The 21,399-nt window shown below is 42.7% G+C and overlaps 1 protein-coding gene across 1 annotated transcript; it reads left to right on the top strand.

The window, feature by feature from the left end:
* Window positions 1-969: 969 nt before the first annotated feature.
* On the top strand, window positions 970-17,080 carry pfkmb (phosphofructokinase, muscle b). Its single transcript, XM_010881532.4, has 22 exons — window positions 970-1,254; window positions 5,074-5,147; window positions 6,047-6,124; window positions 6,792-6,981; window positions 7,207-7,372; window positions 7,468-7,512; window positions 7,591-7,699; window positions 7,844-7,939; window positions 8,107-8,199; window positions 8,391-8,516; window positions 8,658-8,722; window positions 8,846-8,909; window positions 11,992-12,138; window positions 12,694-12,764; window positions 12,930-13,017; window positions 13,882-14,034; window positions 14,426-14,590; window positions 14,733-14,794; window positions 14,930-15,041; window positions 15,659-15,758; window positions 16,283-16,388; window positions 16,705-17,080. Exons 1-22 carry the CDS (start codon window positions 1,164-1,166, stop codon window positions 16,865-16,867), a joined length of 2,364 nt encoding a protein of 787 aa, XP_010879834.1. The 5' UTR covers window positions 970-1,163; the 3' UTR covers window positions 16,868-17,080.
* The last annotated feature ends 4,319 nt before the right edge of the window (window positions 17,081-21,399 follow it).

The raw sequence follows: 21,399 nt of genomic DNA, 5'->3' as shown, positions 1-21,399 counted from the left end.
TCGACATGAGCCTAAGCAGTTTGACCCGTCAATCAATCGTTGTATAATTGACACTTGGTAGTGGACCTATGAATCAATCATTGTGGGTGGAGTTTAAAAAAATGTATTTAAAAAAGACAATAGACTTTTAATCTAGTCAGACAAAAACTTTCAATTGTTTTCTTTTTGTTGTTGCAAAAACCTACAAGAACATGCATGCGCAGACGCATTTGGGAAAATATAAATGTAATGTTTCTTCACACATGGTTTGCATAGTAATACAGTTGTTAGCTGTTAAAGTGGTAGGAGAAATCTTTAAGAGGATCAAGAGGACATTTCCACTTGGCTGTATAACAGTTACAAGACCCAACGGCCCTATTAGCCTTTACCTACTGGCTGTACTAGTCACATTACATTTCAATGTGCTTGTAAGACGCCAATACAACTTCCCCATCCATTCCAAGGTGGCAGTGGATACAAGGATCAGGCAACGGCCTCCTTGGATTCCAAGGAATGCAGTGTCGCGCAGCAATTTAGCTGACATTCCGATTGGCCCGTCACAATCAGATCGGTCACCCGCAGACCTGAGTCGTTTTTCAGATCCATTGTACAGCGTTGTAAAGTGGTTGATGGGTAGAGAAGGGCTGAAATCACACATCCTTGTGGCGCACCAGTGCCTAAGAATTTAGTCCCAAATGCGTGTGGGTGGGTGGGGTGGGTTGGTGCGCTATGCCAGTGTGTCTATGGTATGTTGTTGCTAGGCTATGCCTTGGGTATTATTTGACAACCACTGCATCCTAAGCTCATTTTAATTCCATGACAGCACAGGCCATGATAGTGGTGTTCTATATTTAGTTTAAAGGTTTATGTGATTGTTTGTGTTTGGGTGCGTGTGCCTGGGTGGGTGTGTATATTCACTCTCATCCCGTGCACGCCTCAAAATTCCTGTGAGTAGGGGTGGGTATACAACGCCCCCACCCTGTTCCATACAGTCACTTTCCCAGTCAGACAGGCAGGAACAAGGACAGGAAAGAGAAGCACTCCACTGCACGGCACTCTGTTGAGGCTGTGCTCCCAGAACAGAGGCTGTGCTTTCAGAACAGAGGCTGTGCTCCCAGAACAGAGGCTGAAACCTCTCTGCCGTCTTTTCCTTCTCTTCTCCAGTCACTGGCAGTTCCAGGAACATGGCATATCATGAAGCACCTCATAAAGACCCCAGAAAGATGGGCATTGGCCGCTCCATTGCTGTGCTGACCTCGGGAGGCGATGCCCAGGGTGAGTGGGGTGATCCTGGGCAGAGGGGTGGATTGGTTGGGGGAAACTATGGCTTTAACTCCAGCTTCGGGGGGACAAACAGTCCAAGGGAGGGGAGACAGCCCAGAACCCTATTGGTAAATTGCAGGAGGCTGTGCAGGGCCAGATTTAAATCAGTCTGTGGGAACAGTTCCCATTCACATGTGCAGCAGCAAACAGTGAGACGTTACTTTTAGTCACCAGTTCTCTTTCAGGTTTTGAATTCTCTGAGATTCATGAAATGTTGAGTTGGGAAATGGAGATCTATAAGGCGGTAAAGGAAGAAGTGATTTGTATAGATAACTTGTGATTTTCATGGCTGGCCTTTAATGGTGATGTTTACAATGAGTGCTGTTTAAAGTCAGATGAGTCACTGCACATGCAGTATCGGGGAAAAGTTTGGACACATTTACTCATTCAAGTGAATGGGTGTGTCCAAACTTTTGACTGGCACTTTACACACAGTTAGGTCTGAAAATAATTGGACATTGACACAAGTTTTGTGATTTTGGCTGTTCACCAAAATATATTCAAGTTACAGTTAAATAATGAATACGGGCTTAATGTGCAGTCTCTCAACTTTAATTTGGTTTTGGAATTAAAACTCTTTAATTTGTAGCCCCTCTTTTTCAAGTGACTAAAAGTAATTGGACAATTGATTCAAAAGCTGTTTCATGGACAGATGCGGGCTATTCCCTTGTTATTTCTTCATCAGTTAAGCAGATGAAAAGGTCAGGAGTTGATTCCAGGTGTGGCATTCAGATTTGGAAGCTGTTGCTGTGATCCCACAACATGTGGTCAAGGGAGCTCTCAATGCAAGTGAAACAGGCCATCCTTAGGCTGCAAAAAAATAAATCCATCAGAGAGATTAGGAGTGGTCAAATTAACAGTTTGGTATATTCTAAGAAACAAAGAACACACTGGTGAGCTCTGCAACACATAAAGAAAAAACCCTTCACAACATCCAGCCAAGTGAAGAACACTCTCCAGGAGGTAGGCATATCATTATCCAAGACTACCATAAAGAGAAGACTTCATGAGAGCAAATACAGATGGTTCACCACAAGGTGAAAACCATTCATAAGCCTCAAAAATAGAAAGGCTAGATTAGACTTTGCCAAAAACATCCAAAAAAGCCAGGCCAATTCTGTAACAGCATTCTTTGTACAGATGAAACGAAGATCAACCTGTACCAGAATGATGGGGAAAAAAAGGTATGGAGATGGCTTGGAACGGCTCATGGTCCAAAGCATACCACATCATCTGTAAAACATGGTGGAGGCAGTGTGATGGCATGGGCATGCATGGCTTCCAATGGAACTGGGTCACTAGAGTTTATTGATGATGTGACAGATGACAGAAGTAGCTGGATGAATTCTGAAGTGTATAGGGATATTGTCTGCTCAGATTCAGCCAAATTCAGCGAAAGATGATTGGATGGCGCTTAACTTTATAGATGGACAATGACCCAAAACATACTGCGAAAGCAACCCAAGAGTTTTTTAATGCAAAGAAGTGAAATATTCTGCAATTGCCGAGTCAATCACCTGATCTGAATCCGATCGAGCATGCATTTCACTTGGTGAAGACCAAACATAAGGCAGAAAGACCCTTGAACAAACAACAACTGAAGACAGCTGCACTAAATGCTAGGCAAAGCATCACAAAGGAACAAACCCAGCATTTGGTGATGTCCATACGTTCCAGACATCAAGCAGTCTTTGGCTGCAAAGGATTCTCGACAAAGTATTAAAAATTAAATTGTCTTAATTTGTCCAATTACATTTGAGCCCTTGAAATAAGGGGACTGTGTATGAAAATGGTTGTAATTCCTAAACGTTTCACACAATATTTTTGTTCGACCCCTTGAATTAAAGCAGAAAGTCTGCACTTGTTTTTTTTCAAATTCATTATGAAAATTGTCTCTGTGTCCAAATATTTCCGGGCCTAACTGTATATCCTGTATAAAAAAACAGAGAACACCAATCTTATTTCGGTCATTAGTTGCCCGTCTGTTTTTTGTCAGTTACAAAGTGTAGTCAGTTAAAATGAAAGGATTCTGCAGTTCTGTCTTATGCAGGGTTTTCAGGGTCAACAGAGCATTCACCAACAGAGCATTCACCAACAGAGCATTCACCAACAGAGCATTCACCAACAGAGCATTCACCAACAGAGCATTCACCAACAGAGCATTCACATGGGGTTTGTTCCTATAATCTTAAGTTGCTCCTAAAGTGTGCACTCACTTATTACTCATGGTGAGAATAATAAGCGTAATATACCCAAGTATTATTTTTATTAAACCAAAGATAGAAAAAGAATGAGGACATCCCAGAAGTCTTCTTCCTGACATTTTGCTGTAAGATGTAAACATCACCTTTGACTTTTGAGATGTCTGATGGTGACCCCATATAACCTTCTGATGGGAGTCAGTGTCAGGGAGCTGCCTGCCAACTGCTGGATGTTTCTACTTGGCTGGGCGCTCATTTAGCCTTCTACTTCCTCTTTTTCTTTCATGTTTCTTTTCTTTTGTGTCTGGAACCCTCTGTCTTTACACCCTGAATACTTTATCCTTAAAACCTTTAACAGAAGCTTTGTCTCTGCATCTTTTTCTCTCATGCTGTCTCTGGTTCCCTCCTTGCAGTTACTCTCTGAATCTGTTATTCCCGGGGCTAATTTTAGAGAGGTGACCTTTCTGTCATACGGCACGGAGAGGTGGGAAAGGCTGATTACTCCTTCTGAACCTTTCTCTCACTTCTCCCACCTCTTCCAGTGATCCCCTTTTCTCCCTTCTCCATGTTGAAAGGGGAGAAGCACTTGGCCCCTCAGAAGACATACTATCCACATCTGTTGCCCTTTAGGCTGGAGCTGCTGTGTTGAAACTGTAAGCTGGTTTAAATGTGCTACATGCCCTGTCTTCCCTGGCACTTCACTGACACAGACACACAGGCAGTGACATTACTTCTGATGGGTACAGAGCACCACCATAACATTAGTTCCCAGGAGAGCTTGACAGTTAAAATGCCTCAACCACAGAATCATGCTTTCGCAACGGTCGCCCCAGTCGTCTGACCCAAATACCATTGAAAACCTGTGGAGTGAGCTGAAGAGGACGTTGGACACTGTGGGATCTGGGGAGATTCTGTATGAAGAAGAATGGTCTGCATGTTATATCAATGATCCCTTGTTAAGTGTTTGCCAATGTCAAATGCTGAAATACAATTCTGAAATTATTTGAGTGCATCTTGGTTGCACAGACTACTTTAGCTTATGTGGTTGACATAGCATATCTGTTTGTAAAATAAATAAATCCTGTCCCTGAGACACTCTGCGACTACAGATCCCTATGAACTTCCAAAGGGCCCAGACTGAGGGGTGGGGGTTGCCTTCCGGCGAAGAGCACATTGCACCTGTCATCTCAATAGCTGCTTGTTATGAACCCACATTATAGCGTAGCTGCTATAATTACCCTGTCATGCTGTGTGCATATTTTTTTGGGACAAATTAATGATTATGGGAAACACCAGGGACCAGCCATTTGAGTCCTTGAGTGTCTGGTTTTGGATGGAAGTTTGATAGAAGGTTCTAGAATGGCAACTCACCATATCCGTGTTTTCATATTGTTACCTCTGTGATGTAGTGATGGGTTAAGTTTGCCTTTGAAGAAACTGGGTTTTTTCTAATGGCTTTAAACTCTTCTGAGTGACATGTTTCTGCCCGGTCAATCCAGTATATCTGTAGTGCTACTAACCACCTGTGAAGTGGGACTACGTCAGTGATATTCTGACAACCTCCCTGCAGGTATGAATGCTGCTGTTCGGGCCACAGTCAGAGTTGGCATCTACACTGGGGCCAAGGTCTACTTCGTTCATGAGGTTAGTATCTGACCCGCACCCACCTCATCTCATCTATGGTTTCGTTTAAAAGTATCAGACACTTTCATCCGGGGTGACTTATGTGTTATGTGTGTATATGTTCATATGTTGCGTGCTGGCCCCCATTGGACTCAAACCCACAAACCTGGCGATGCAAGCGTCATGTTCTTATCCAGGGAGCTACAAAGGGCTTAATCTTACCCATCACGTTTTATTCAACAACCACTACCACTCCCCTTTTTCTGATTATAATAGTATTCAGTGTATTAAGGAATACAAGTCACAAGGGTTCTTCATACCTGTATATACCAACACTTTAAACTCCAAGGGACTGCTGGTTGTCTTTCCTACATGGTACTTGACTGGCTTATGTAACAGATTCCCCCAATTGGAACCAAGTTCCCACCTGCAACATGATCAAACTGAATAAATCCCAGATTCAATCCCTCATCTTAAACCACTACATTGCCTTTCACTTCCTTGTTAACGTAAAAGTGCACATGCTCCCCCATTGAAATTGCCAGGCTCCTTCCTAAACACACTTTGTGTTTGATGTGAGCTAAAGCTCACCTTGTCTAAAACAGATCACCGCCAATCACAATCAACGTGAAGTTCAGTTGTGTAGCAGGTTGTTTGAGGGGGGGGGCACTCTTCTCTCTGTTTCGATAGGTTAGAATCGATTGTCAGTCTTATTTTGTCTTCTAAATCAATGGATGGTTTGCAAGGTATAGCTTCTCAATTGGAAAGGGATTTCAGGTATATGATCATGTGACCAGGGTGCACTTTTTAAGATCTGTCAGCTAAGCCACCTCAGTCTGGGTTTCACATTAGACATCTCAGTTAGCCTTCGTTTCACCTCTGATCGACTGTAAGTGACAGGATTGTGTGTTCGTCTCCAGGGATACCAGGGACTGGTTGATGGAGGTGATAACATCAAACTTGCCACCTGGGAGAGTGTGTCTATGATGCTACAGCTGGTGAGCTTTCCCTTTATTTTTTCAGTTTCACTCCCTCTCTCCGTGTCCCTATTTCATTCTCTTATGCTCTCTTTCTTTATCTCTTCCTCTCTCTCTCTCACCAATTACATCCCCCATCACACTGTCTTACAGTAGTTCCTAACCAAGCGTAACCTTTGAGTGAAGAGGTTAGAATATGTCCTCTGTAACTCAAGCCGCTCCTAGATCAGTGACCCTGTGGTCCAAAAGAGCTTGGCAAATGCCAGGGTTCACTGGATTTAATGGGCTTCAGAAGGAAAGACTGTTTCATCTCCCTCCTCTCCTCCATTACTCTCTATCACTGTCTCTGTCTGTCAGTTGCACTATTTTTCTCTATTACAAACTCAGTGCCTTTTTATCAGAAAATTCTAATTCAAAATGTACATTCAAATGTAATGTAAACATTACAAAGGTTGTTATGTGCTTTAACACAATACATTCACTTGATCACTCCCTAACCAGCTTCCACCAACACATTCTCTACCTAAATGTCCGTCTCTCTCATTCAACTCCTTCCCACACCCTCACACACACACCCTGCCCCTCTTGGCTTTTCTCATCCACCTCTCCCTTCATTTAAGCCCAACTCAATGTGTCCTAATGGGTTGATGTGTGGATTCTCTGGACGCCCCCTGCTGTCTCTTCTCAGGGTGGCACTGTGATTGGCAGCGCACGCTGCATGGACTTCAAAGAGAGGTGGGGGCGTCTGAAAGCAGCCTGCAACTTGGTCAAACTGGGCATCACCAATCTGTGTGTAATCGGTGGTGACGGTAGCTTGACTGGTGCCAACCAGTTCCGTACGGAGTGGAGCGAGCTCCTGCTTGACCTGACTAAAGAGGGTGAGATACTTGTGCTGCCAACAAGACTATTTCCACAAAACATCCCATTGCCCGTGTTAGTGGGTGGAGGGGTTAGCTACTTAAAGTGGAGCTCCAGTTTATTATCCTATGGAGAGCTCAGGACTTACGCACTGCAGCGGCAATAGTCCACCAAACAGAGCCACACAAGACAACATGGAATGTATTGAAGGTACCAGCTAACTGCTGGTATGTGTCCACCACCAGGCAAGATCACAGCGGATGAGGCTAAGCGTTCTTCTCACCTCAACATTGTGGGCATGGTCGGCTCTATCGACAACGACTTCTGTGGCACTGACATGACCATAGGCACTGACTCTGCCCTGCATCGCATCATAGAGGTGGTGGACGCCATCACAACTACTGCACAGAGGTACAAACACAGCAAACACGCACGCACGCACACACACGCACACAAACACAACAGCATTACGTCATTTCTAAGCAGTACCCATCTTTTTCTGCCAGTCACCAGAGGGCCTTTATTCTGGAGGTGATGGGAAGGCATTGCGGGTGAGTGCCTGACTGTGTGTGTGTGTTTGTGTGTCTATGCATGCCATAACATCCATAACATTTGCTATGTCTCCGCAGCTACCTGGCCCTGGTCACTGCTTTAGCCTGTGGTGCTGACTGGGTCTTCATCCCGGAGATGCCCCCAGAGGAAAACTGGGAGCAACATCTGTGCAAAAGATTGATCACGGTACCTCACCTACTCTCTCGAACCCTCCTCTACCTCTCCTAAACAAGCCTCTCATTCCTTTGCCCCTCCCTTGTTCGCCTGGTTCTTTCTCATGTCCTAACACACATCAAAACAGGACCTCTCAACAGTACCTCTGTCTTTCAGCAAAGGGAGCGAGGGTCCCGTCTGAATGTCATCATCCTGGCAGAGGGAGCCCAGGATCGTCACCAGAAACCCATCACTTGTGACCAAGTCAGAAATGTGAGAGATGACATCACTACTCCCTATATGGAGACATAAACACGCAGTATGAAGTTATGAGGTTTCTCCCCTAATGGTCGAGGTTAGCACAGGTAACTTGACCTTAGATGTACAGTTTGGCTTGACAGAGTACCTATGCCGTAATCTCTCTGTGTGATACTGTGCAGCTGGTATCCAAGAAACTTGGCTTCGACACGCGTGCCACCATCCTGGGACACGTACAGAGAGGTGGGACCCCATCTGCTTTCGACAGAATCTTGGTAATCCATCTGAACGCCTTTAACAACTTAGCGGCAATCAATCCTCGTCTGTGATCATGCCGTCAATGGCTCATTCGAGACCGTCAGGGTTATTTCATAATGACTATAATATTCCTGTAATGATCCTCCATCTATAAGAATGTATTAGTTAGTTACTTGTCGATTCATTGCGTCTCCGTGTCTGTCCTCAGGGCAGCAGGATGGGTGTGGAGGCTGTTATGGCTCTGTTGGAGGCCACCCCAGAAACCCCAGCCTGTGTCGTCAGTCTGTCTGGTAACATGGCTGTCAGACTGCCCCTCATGGAGTGTGTCCAAGTGGTAGGATCTTCACCGACGCCACATCAAACTGCCACATGTCCTTTCTGACTGTTGATAAAGCATATTGTCTAGAAAGATATTTTCCCTTTAACGCTACATAAGACCTCCTCTCCTTATTCTCTGCCTTCTGCTCTCTCTTAGACTAAGGACGTGACCAAAGCTATGGCTGAGGGGAGATTTGAAGATGCTGTCAACCTCAGGGGGAAGTAGGGCTGTTTATTTGGCCTCTTTCATTCATTTTTGTATTGCTTCAGTATTTTTACTTTTACTTTTATTTTAGTAAGATGAAAACCGTTCTTTTTTTTTTTTTTTCTTTGAAATATCTGTAGGAGCTTTCAGCATAACTGGAATACATACAAAATGCTGGCTCATGTAAACCCTCCGGATGTGAAGGTAAGTAACTGCAGCATTTTATCAGTATCTGGTTGCACAACTCAAGGTGTTATAGATGGTTTGGCAAGAACTTTGCAGTGTGATGTTTGGGTTAAATTTGGAACAAGTTATAATTAGCAGTTGAGTCCATGATATTTTTGAGGTAATCAAAACAATAATAAATTATGCAACATGGCTCTTACAATCTTATTGTATCCATACTGAGGGTTAGAATACAAACCTGTGAGAAACACGTTCTTGGAAGGACTTGGGGATTGAAGTCGTCTGAATGGGACGGCTGTTTGGAATGTCCTCGTTTGTCACATGATACAAGCATGATACAAGCAAGATTCTTTTTTTTTTGTATTTTTTTTTACAATCCCAAAAAAAGGGTTCAAAAAAAGTTGGCATGCTGTGTAAAATGTAAAGAAAAACAGAATACAAGGATGTGCAAATCATTTAAACTCTATACTCAATAGAAAAAAGTACATCAAATGTTGAAACTGAGAAATGTTATTTTTTCTTGAAATATATATGCCCACTTTGAATTTGATTCCAGCAACACAGTTTAAAAAAAAAGCTGTGACAGGGGCAACAAAAGACCGGGAAAAGTTGTGTAATGCTAAAAACTAAACCTGGTGAAACATTTCTAAACTAATTTGTTTAATTGGCAAAAGGTCAGTAACATGATTGGATATAAAAAGAGCCTCCCAGAGAGGATGAATCTTTCCGAAGTAAAGATGGGGAGGGGTTCACCACTCTGTGAACCCACAGACTGCGCAGGCAAATAGTGCAACAATTTAAGAATTATCTTTCTTAAAAACTGCAAAGAGTTTGGGGATCTCATTATCTACGGTATATAATATCATTGAAGGATTCAGAGAATACAGAGAAATCTCTGTACGCAAGAATTAAGGCTGAAAACCAATATTGGATGGTCGTGATCTTTGGGCCCTCAGGCGGCATTGCATTAAAAACAGACACTATTCTGTAGTGGACATCACTGCATGGGCTCAGGAACAATTCTAAGATCCAGAATCACCAGTCTTCACTAGGCCTGAGCTCATTTAAGATGGACTGAGGCAAAGTGGAAAACTGTCCTGTGGTCTGACGAAAGACAATTTGAAACTCTTTTTGGGAATCATGGATGCCGCATCCTCCAGACTAAAGAGGAGAGGGACCATCCAGCTTGTTAGCAGCACACAGTTCAAAAGCCAGCATCCGTGATGATATGGGGGTGCATTAGTGAACATGGCATGGGTGACTTGCACATCTGTGAAGGCACCATTAATGCTGCTACAGTTTGGACAGGGCCCAACAGGCAGGAAATCAATCCAACCACATTGCCAGGCATCAACCAAAGGGACACCCACCAACCGCAACCCCCCTGAATGAGGGCCGAGTATTGCTAGCAGCGTACAGCCCAACTGCACAAGTGCGCAATAGAGAGTCAACAACTAGCCAGTGATTCTTCCCCCGAAGGGCATTGGAGGGAGGGCATCCCAGTGGCGACGAGAGCCCACCTGGCAAGACAGCAAGGGTGGACAGTATCAAGCCTACTGGTCACCTTCACGCCCCCGGGCCAGGCTATACCTAATTATAAACCGTGCCGTAGAGATGAGTTTTTAGTAGACACTTGAAAGTTTGCACTGAGTTTGCATTTCTAACCTTAATTGGCAGATCATTCCACAGGAGTGGAGCTCTATGAGAAAAGGCCCTGCCGCCAACTGTTTGTTTAGAAATTCTAGGTACAATTAAAAGGCCTGCATCTTGCCATCTAAGGTTACGTGTAGGTATGTATGGCTGGATCATTTCAGCAAGGTAAGTAGGAGCAAGTCCATGTATTGATTTATAGGTTAAGAGTAAAACCTTAAAATCAGCCCTAACCCTAACAGGGTCAAGGGTAACGCCAAGGTTGTTTACAGTATTTTGGGATACGACCATGCAGCCGTCGAGGTTCACAGTGAGATCTGCTAACAACGCTCTTTGTTTTTTGGGTCCTAAAAGGAGCATTTCTGTTTTATTTGAGTTTAAGAGCAAGAAATTCTCTGTCATCCACTTCCTAATATCTGAAACGCATGCTTCCAAAATAGCTAATTTAGGGGCTTCTCCATGCTTCATTGAAATATATAACTGTGTGTCATCAGCATAACAGTGAAAGTTAATATTGTGATTTCGGATTACATCACCCAGAGGGAGCATGTATAGTGAGAAAAGTAATGGGCCCAGAACCGAGCCTTGAGGAACTCCAAAGCATACCTTTGACTTGTCAGAGGATATGCCATCCACACTAACGAACTGATATCTTTCAGATAAATAAGATTTAAACCAGGCTAGAACATGTCCACGTAACCCAATATTGGTTTCCAGTCTCTCTAAGAGAAGGGAGTGATCAATAGTGTCAAAAGCAGCACTAAGATCAAGAAGCAACAGGACGGATGCGGAACCTTTGTCTGAGGCCATTAGAAGGTCATTTGTTACCTTCACGAGTGCAGTCTCAGTACTATGATGGGATCTAAAACCAGACTGGAATATTTCATAAATGTTTTTTGTCTTTAGGAAGACAAAAAATACGACAAAGGAGACCCTGAACTGTTGAGCAGCCGAAATCCTATATCAAGCAAGAATGGGAAAACTTTTCACTTTCAAAACTACAGCAACTGGTCTCCTCAGTTGCCAAACGCTTGCAGAGTACTGTTAAAAGAAGAGGAGATGCAACACAGTAATAAACGTGGCCCTGTTCCAACTTTTTTGAAATGTGTTGCTGGCAGCAAAAATTCAAAACAGGCATATCTTTTTCAAAGAATAATCCGATTTGTACAGGACAGTTGATTCATCGTTATCTATTCGGTGCAAGCTCAGAACATGGTCCTTATTGGATCCACTTCACTAGTGGAGGCTGCGTTGGTGCACACACACTTGAAGGGCCACTGGAGGGTCTAGTTAGCCCCAACACCCTTGATAATTTCACTCTCACAGCTTTGGGATACTTGTGCACATGGCGGAAGCGCATGTAACAGCACAACTGAGGGGCCAAAGGGCGGAAGGGAGGCAATCTATTTGGGATTCAATAAGCCACTTTGTCTTGTTCTCCCTCATTCAGAGCAACATCAACATTGCCATAATAAATGTTGGTGCCCCCTGTGCTGGGATGAATGCAGCAGTGCGCGCAGCGGTCAGGGTCGGTATCATCCAGGGACACCAGATGTTGGCAGTATATGACGGCTTTGATGGCCTCGTTAATGGACAGGTGAGTGGCTCACACTAACGATTACTTGTGAGGCAGTGGCTCTCAAACCCTTCCTCGCAGGCCCCCAAAAAAAATTTTCTTTTGTTGAAGTCCTTTACAAGCTCATCTGTGCTTCAGTAAGTCATGGGCTTGAAAAGTAGTTGACCAGTTAATTCAGGTAGACCTGGAAATATGTGAATACATGGAAGAGCTTGAGGTCCCCAAGCAGAGGTTTAAGAACTACTGCTGTAGGGATGATATGATCTAGATGTTCAGATATCTCCTGAAGGGAGGCAGGTGCTGGGTGGAGATTCTACTTCATTTATTCCCAATAATCTCCTTTGAAATCAGTGAAGGGGAGTAACAAGTGCACATTGGGAGTAACCAGATGATTAGGGTTTAATCTCGGTACACCCTGGTCTCATGAGATGAAGACAGATGTTGCCGCGTCAGAGAGACAACTTTAATCAGATCAGTTTGATCACCCGGAACCTCACTTGATTGTTAAGTGGAGTTTCACCTGCACAGATGAACACGAATGACACACCAATCTCATTTCTCCTTCCTCTTCTCCAGATTGAGCCTATCACTTGGTCTCAAGTTAGTGGTTGGACCGGGCAGGGTGGATCCAATCTCGGTACCAAGAGGTGAGATCTCCACAGTGAACACGCATTCATAAAACCTGGACTTCTTTCGGAACACATGACCTGACCTGGGAAAGTCACGTGTGTGTGGAAGAAATCCAGGACCCTCCTAGTATGAACAGAAACTTCTAATGACACTATCAACTCTTTCTCCTCTGTGGTGTAAAGACACCTGCCAGGTAAAAACATTGAGGAAATCAGCCTGAACATTGCCAAGTTCAACATTCATTCTCTAATCATCGTTGGAGGCTTTGAGGTGAGGTTTGAGGGGTTGCATTACCACACTAACATATTAATTCAGTAGCTCGCAGTAGCTTGTAGCCCACTAATTAGTAGCTTGTCAAATTCTAAAAGTACATGCAATTTGCACATTTTCCACCACAAAATGTCATAAACACATCTTACACGTATCAGACACTGCAGGATTTCTAATCAACAGAACATCAACATTAGCTCACATTGTTAAAACCTGAATAGCTTAAAAAGCTAAATTTAGCAATTTCTGGAGATAAATTGCCATTAAGACTGGCGATGTCTGTCTGTGTGATATGGTTAGCCACTTTGTGTAGTGTTTAATTATAACTGTATTGTGGGTAGATGAAAACATCCCCAAAAAACCCTTGACAAGGTATTTATCATGACTTTAATTTTATGGTTTTCTTTGAATAAGAACTTAAAATGACAAGTGAGAAAGCCTATTTGCCAAAATACACTAGGTATTTATGAATATATTATTTGTGACAGGTTTAATGATAGAAAGAAATGTAGTACAGTAGTTATTTTCGTACAGTAAAGGCCTTTTCAGACCAACTTCCCTGACAACAATTTTACTAGCTAGCGGGTCCTGCTGTTGTAGACTCAATTAGACTGTGTCACCATGTCTAAACCGTTATGGAGCAACAACCACAGCACCGCTACAGAAATAGAACAGATTTTTACATCTTTCCCCTTCCTAATATTTGCCGGTCCAGGAGCATCTCTAACCTTGCTACCTGAATAGATTTCCACACCCCAAAATATATACAGGACAATTAAAAATACAGATGATGAGTATTATGGTACTGTCATGTCTGTTGAGCCCTATTCCAGGTATCCCTGGTAACAACTGTGTCCCTGTCAGGCGTATCTGGGAGGTCTGGAGCTCATTACAGCCAGGGAGAAGTATGAGGAGCTCTGTATCCCCATGGTGGTGATTCCTGCCACCGTGTCCAACAACGTCCCAGGGTCTGACTTCAGCATTGGAGCTGACACGGCACTCAACACTATCACCACGGTGAGACGTGTATGCCAACACACACACACGGGCGCACACACACACACACTATACCCGAAACACACTAACACTAGCAGTTCCCAAACTTTTTTAGTTACTGTACCACCAAAATAATTTTGCTTTGCTCCAAATGTGCCCCTGAAGTACCCCCTAGTGGTCAAATTTATTAGTAAACCTGTGATGTCACGAGTGTTCTTAAGAAACCCTTGTCGATAGACCAAGTAACCCCAGGGGGTTCTAGTACCCCAGTTGGGAACCGCTGTTCTACCCAATACACACATTTGCACTCTAAAATACAGAAATGAATATATCCAGACACGTATCCCTAACACCTCCGACTCTTTTCCTCTTTCCATCTCTGTTTGTTTTTCTTACTGCCGTTCCCTGTCAGACTTGTGACAGGATTAAGCAGTCAGCTGCTGGCACCAAGAGGAGGGTGTTCATCATTGAGACGATGGGGGGGTACTGCGGCTACCTGGCCACCATGGCCGGCTTGTCCTCCGGGGCTGATGCTGCCTACATCTATGAAGAGCCTTTCCACATACATGACCTGGAGGTCAGGGGGCGCGCCGGCCGAATGATACCTCACAGACAGACATACTGTTCACACTCACATAAGGGATGGATGCTGCAATGTATTTCAGACATGTGGGTGGTTTAATTGTGGTTTGAATGTCTCCTGGTTTTATTGTGTGCAGTTGAACGTGGAGCATCTGATTGAGAAGATGAAGACGTCAGTGAAGAGAGGTCTCATTCTCAGGTGGTCTCTCCTCAAATGTATCCTTGTCCGATATAACTCTGGGTTACCATTCTCGTATATCTCTCGTTACTACAACAAATGAACAGGATAGTGGATTGTGTCATACTGACACGGCCCTCCTCTTCCTGCCCACAGGAACTCTAATGCCAATGACAACTACACCACTCAGTTCCTCTACAACCTGTACTCAGAGGAGGGCAAGGGCACTTTTGACTGTAGAATGAACATCTTAGGACACATGCAGCAGGTCTGTTGGCGGTTTCATGGCATCCACTCTAATATTTCTGATATGATGATGCATTGGCTTTACGTATGTAGCAACTTTCTGCAAACTGAAGTCATCAAGGCACTTTAGTTAGTATGCGGGAAACTGAATTCACCATTGTGCACAACGACCAACTGGTGATAGGACACACACCACACATCAACTACTATGAAGGGAGAGGTGAGTAGGGGTACATGCCAGTTAGAAAAGAGGTGGATGATGAGATGGACAAAAAAACAGTCCAGCCTCACTGACTAGCTACAGTCGCTAGCTTAGACAACAAACTAATGTTAGTTACAATATAAAGCCTCCAATGCTTAACACACATTTTTGTGCAGTTGAGAAAACCACTTATTCCTCATATCAACCTTTAAGAGCAGAGAAAAGAGCCCCTCTACTCGTCCTCCAACATCACTTCCAGCAGTATCTGGTCAGCCATCTAGGGCCCTAACATGAATAAACCTTTCTTAGCTTCTTAAATAAGCCAGAATTGAATGCAGGGCGTTATGCTGCAGACCTGTGAGGAATAATATATAATGTTTATAGGATCTTTCTGTCTCTCTCACTCATTTACTCTACCACTCACTCACTACCACCAGGGTGGAACCCCCACCCCCTTTGACAGGAATTTTGGAACCAAGATGGGATCCAAGTCAGTTCTGTGGGTGACTGATAAACTGAAGGAGTGCTATAGACACGGTGAGGATCATTACTGTGGCAAACAAATCATGGTTAATTGGTCGACTACATGTACGTGTTGTAGGTGTATTGAAATGCTACTAAAAATGCATTAGATGAATGAATAGTCCTGATATTAACCCCTGTGAAACAATACAGGAAAAGTAAATTGCTAGTACAAATACAATCAAACACTTAAATCTACCTCAATTGGGAATCTATGCATATAGCAACATTGTGAGAAAATTCCCTTTTTTGCCATCATTTTACAAGTATGCTGTGAGCACAGTCTAATTAACAGCCTCAGCATGGGAGAAATAGGGGTTAACTTTCTTGTGCAGGGACAGAACAACAGCTTTTTTCACCTTGTCGGCTCACATTTCATTTACTGGCATAGCACTCCAGGGTTCAGCATCAGTAGGTATATGGGTCAGTAGTGTGGACTACAGGTTGTAATACACAAGACTATTGCCGTTGTGCTCTGCCAGTCTTCTGTAGCTAAGCTACTGGCCCCATGTTGACGCTGCCACTCTTAATATCTCCAGGTCGTATCTTTGCCAACACACCAGACTCTGCCTGTGTGCTGGGCATGAAGAAGAGATCACTGCTCTTCCAGCCCTTGACCTCACTCAAGGACGACACTGACTTTGAGTAAGTCCAAGTCCTATTCCTGTTTTTAACACTTCCCTTCTCTTTGTCTACTCCTTCTCTCATGGTTGAGATTCTTTGTCATTTGTTTAAATTATATTTAAATGACCAGAAATGGTAATTGGTCTGAGTGCTGTTGTTTGTTTTTTGTTAATTCAGTTAGAACCATTGAGTGTTTCTTTGACTGTGCACAAAAGTGCCTCAATAAACTCAGCTTATTCTATTTCTTGTTTTCTTTCTCAGACAGCTCAGCTTTCGATAAAATCGTTTATTCTTCCTCATATCTTCAAACACCCTGTCCTCTTCTTTACTTCCACAGGCACCGTATCCCAAAGACACAGTGGTGGATGAGGCTGAGACCCATCCTGAAGATCTTGGCCAAGTACGATGCCATAGAAATTGACACTTCTGAGGTGGCTGCCATGGAGCACATTATTAAGAAGACTGGCGAAATCAAGGGGGGCAAAATGTTGAACAAATAACTTATACATATATACTTTTGTACAGTCATTGTACATTCTGCAGATGTCAGATTGCAGCCTGGAAATAATACTGTGCCATTCTCACAGTTTGACACTCTCTGTACCACAAAACCACACATATTGTTTCCTGTTTCTGGCTGTTTTCTCTGTTGTAGACATACTATTTGAAACAGAACTGAAGTGAAGTATGTAATAAAGCATAATTTTTCTGGAGCTAAATCCAACGTCCATTATGAAAAACAATGATGAATTAGGAAATAGTTGTGTTCTTGTTGAAAATATTGTTTTGAAGGTGGATGGGTTTTTATGGGTAGCAGAAAAGTGAATGCAAGAGAAAAAGGTAGGCTTATGAATTAGTCAAATGATTGTATTGTAAGCTAAACTAGGCAATCCTCCAGTGAGGTTAAAGTTAATGACTAAGGAAAAGGTTAAGGTAAGAAATAGGAAATGAGGCAGTTCTTCCCCAGATGGTCCTTCCCTGAGTGGTTCGTTCCCGGATGGTCCTTCCCTGACTGGTTCGTTCCCGGATGGTTCTTTCCTGGGTGGTTCGTTCCCTGATGGTTCTTTCCTGGGTGGTTTGTTCCCGGATGGTTCTTCCCTGAGTGGTTCATTCCCGGATGGTTCTTTCCTGGGTGGTTTGTTCCCGGATGGTTCTTTCTTGGGTGGTTCGTTCCCGGATGGTTCTTTCCTGGGTGGTTCTTCCCTGGATTGACTTTCCTGGCTGGTTCTTCCCCGGATTGACTTTCCTGGGTGGTTCTTCCCTGGATTATCTTTCCTGGGTAGTTCTTCCCTGGATTGTCCTTCCTGCGTGGTTCTTCTCAAGTGTCACACCCCCTTCACACAAATTCTGTCCTCACAAATCTTAATACAAATCTTATTTCTCTGACCAGCAGATGCCACTAGTGTACACTGTTGACCTTTTTCAACATTGTTGACCAAAAAGTCTTCATGCATCGGAAATGCATAATTGTTCCATTACCGCAAAACAGGGCAAAAGATAAATATTCTGTATTGTCTCAAAGTATTAGAGAGCAACTGAGAATAGCAGTTATTAAAAAATAATACATTGGGTATAGGTTGGACCATTTCAAAACCAATGATGGACATTAAAATCAAGGCTGGGCCAGACCGCACAAAAAAAGAAAGAAAAATAAAACAGTCCAATTAGATCATCTAACACCACATAACTAATGGGATGTTTTTTTGTACCAGTAATGACAGCTCAGCCATGACCATTTCCTTCTTCACATACACATGTCACAACTGTACCTTTTGTGTGTGTTTGCATGTCCATACTCAGAGAATGTGTAACATTCACCAAGCCCGTCCGATCATAGAGAAGCTCTGATGAAGGATTAGAGACCAACATGTAAGCTTCTCTAAATGACCCACATTGATACATGTAGCACAGGTATCGCACCACTTACTGCGCCACTGGACCAGTTCTAGGTTCTAAGGAGTGGGGAGCAGAAAATTACACCAGAGACCGTTGCTTTAAATTCAAAAGGCCGGCAATTTACTGAACACAAAACACACTTATAAAATACAGTACACAAAACAACTCCTTTGTTCCTTTCTTTTTAAGGGTAAAAGAATACCTTCAATTAGACAATCAAATCAAAGTGGACCACCATCACATTCAAAAATATGAACTCAATATGAAATTAAAAGTATAACACCTTAAATTCAAGTTCAAGTCCAAATGTGAGTTCAATTATTCAGTTCAATGAAAAGTTTCAGTTCGCTTCAGTCCAAAAATAATAATTCAATCAGTTCCCAGTTCAGTTCAAAAACTATTCGTGACATGTACCACTCCGGCAGCGAGTCACCATACGCAGGAGATTTCCTCACTGGTGCGATGGAGAAGATGAATTGAAGGTCTGGGCCTGGCTCGCCATCTTGAATCCCGTCTATGCATGTGCACGCCGGCACGCTGCAGACCAATCCTCGCTCCGACCGAGCTTCAACAGCAAAAACATAACGGACTGAATAAAACCGCTGTGGCTTAGTTCTCATAAAGTCCCTGTCAGTTCCCGACCAGGTAAGTTGTGTTTTTCCCTGCTTATTAGCCACCACTCGTTCTCTCCGATTTTCCTCCCGCTCTCTCCCTCAGGTCTCTATTACAGCGTCACTCAGGTGCTGCTTCTAGCGTCACTAGTCCCTTAAAGCAATAAGGTATATCTGCAGACCGCAAGTCGGGGGCGTTACTTAATATGGGGGTTCCTGAACATTAAGTTACGCCCTCTGATGTTCGCTATTGGTCAGTTTAAATGGGGGTTCCTGAATATTAAGTAACACCCACTGGTGTTCGCCATTGGTCAGTTTGGGTACATCCTGGTTTGACACACGTTTCAACACTAGGTGTCATGTATGCGTATGACGTCATTACGTTGAGTGTACTAATGGAGGAAGAGTAAACTAATGTTACAACTTTATCTCAGAGTCCATGTGATTTCATTCAATATCATTTGTCAAGATATAACACTAGGCTCAAGCGGTTCAAGCACTGATATAGAAAACAAAAGTGTATTTGATTTGACTACTGCACTCTAGTCTGATTATGCTTGTACCAATTATGTAAAATAAAATGGTATTTTCCAATAACATTTAATTGTATTTTGTTTCAGGATGTATATAGTTTGATAACAAACAAGTGAAATACATTCATTTGAAAACTGAAGTGCCTCTAAAAAAGAATGAGACATGGGTGGTTTAGAAAGCTGCTGAGTGCAGTTATAATACAGACACATGCATAAATACACATGCACATTCATACTCACTATGCCTGCCATGGTCAGTTTTTCTTTGAGTAGCCATTGCTTGGTTATATGTGATAGAGTAGAAGGCCATCATTAGGAGGTTGATGGTTGAGAATTCTGCTTATTGAAGTTAAAATATAGTTGATCTGAGCTCTTCATGTTAGAAAGTGAAACAGGCCTCCCTAAGGTCCTAAGGTACATTGTACGGTGGACCTGTGAGCAACAACTTCAGTGACAGCTAAACTGTTCTGAAGGTCCTTTACCGAGACCTGTGGGTTCTGCTGTATAGATCTGACCAGTTTTCATACAAATCATTGTAATGGTTTCTCCTTCCTCTGACTTGCATTGTTCAATTGAACAGCAATCTTCTAGAAAGTTGAAATTGGTAACTGGAAGTGTGGAATTTTCTATAGCCTGTTGCAGAAAGGTGGCAAGTTTCAATTTGCATAATTTAGAGGTTAGGTCAACATCTGTTTACAGAACAATACATTTATCCAGGGGTGCCTGGAACAAGCACAATTTTTATTATATAGTAATGACGTGGTTATGGACTTAAAACATTGTTGGGAGGAATATGTGTTACATCTAATTTAACCCTTATCCTAAAAGTAGTTTCAATAGCATAAATTACAAGTAGAACAGGTCAAAAAGAGCATAACATACATTATTGAAAGTCAATTAATATAGCCCAAAAACTTAAAGTTAATGGCATAACCTAAGAAATACAAAATTAAATGATATGCTAGTTAGACAATTAAAAATGTCTAATTAAAATATTCTAAACATTACATTCCAACACTGTCAAAACTAAACTGTTTCTTTATGTACTGTGTATTCAGCTTTGCCCAGATTCTGTAGGCTTTGGATACATCCTATCATGTTGTATGGCCAGGTGAACACTTCCAAAACACTGTCCAGTTTACTCTTGCAAAAATAAATGATGTTCCTTGTCTCTTTGTCTCGTCAAATTATATTGTGTTTTCTGGATCTTGTATTTTTTGTTGTGTGGAACCCAGCATTAGCTGATGGTTTAAATACAGCTAATAGGTATCCTCATCAACAATCATAATTAACAGGGAAGCTCAAAATTATCACTAAGTCCTCTTTTGTCTATTTCGTCTATGAATGTTTCAGTGTCTTCAAAATGATTAAACAAAAACATGAATGGGGAGAGAGCTTCTTGTTCTTCCTCAAGAGTTGAAGCCTCTCTGGGCATCTGCAGAGCACCCTCTATTTCCTCATCAGTCAGGGGTGAAGCCTACCCAGTCTCAGAAAAGGCCCATGTTGGCATTTACCCAGGCAACAGCATCCCCCAGCTCAACAACGCATCTTTGGAACTGAAATGAAAGATCACAAAAATCACACTGAAGTAGAGGTTTACAAAATGCAAAGTAAAAGTACTCAACTGTGTTCGGCTTTGTTCACCACTTTAGGGAAGTATCTAATTAAGATCTAAGTAACCAGGTAAAGCAAGCAAATGTATTTATATAGCACAATTCATACATCGAGCCCTGTTCAGTTTATATTCTTCAAACATATCAGAAATGTAACCATTCAGAGATTTATAAACTAAAAGCACCACTTTGAAATCTATTCTGTAACTGACTGGAAGTCAATGCAAAGATTTAAGAACCGGAGTGATGTGCTCTTTTCTCTTGGTCCTGGTTAGCATTCTGAATGAGCTGCAGCTGTTTTAAAGTATTTTTGGGGAGTCCAGTTAAGAGGCCATTACAGTAGTCAACCCTACTAGAGATAAAAGCATGGATGAGCTTC

This window comes from Esox lucius, chromosome 17 (genome assembly GCF_011004845.1).
Source record: "Esox lucius isolate fEsoLuc1 chromosome 17, fEsoLuc1.pri, whole genome shotgun sequence".
In the NCBI taxonomy this organism is placed as follows: Eukaryota; Metazoa; Chordata; class Actinopteri; order Esociformes; family Esocidae; genus Esox; species Esox lucius.
This window is presented reverse-complemented; position numbering and strand designations above follow the sequence as displayed.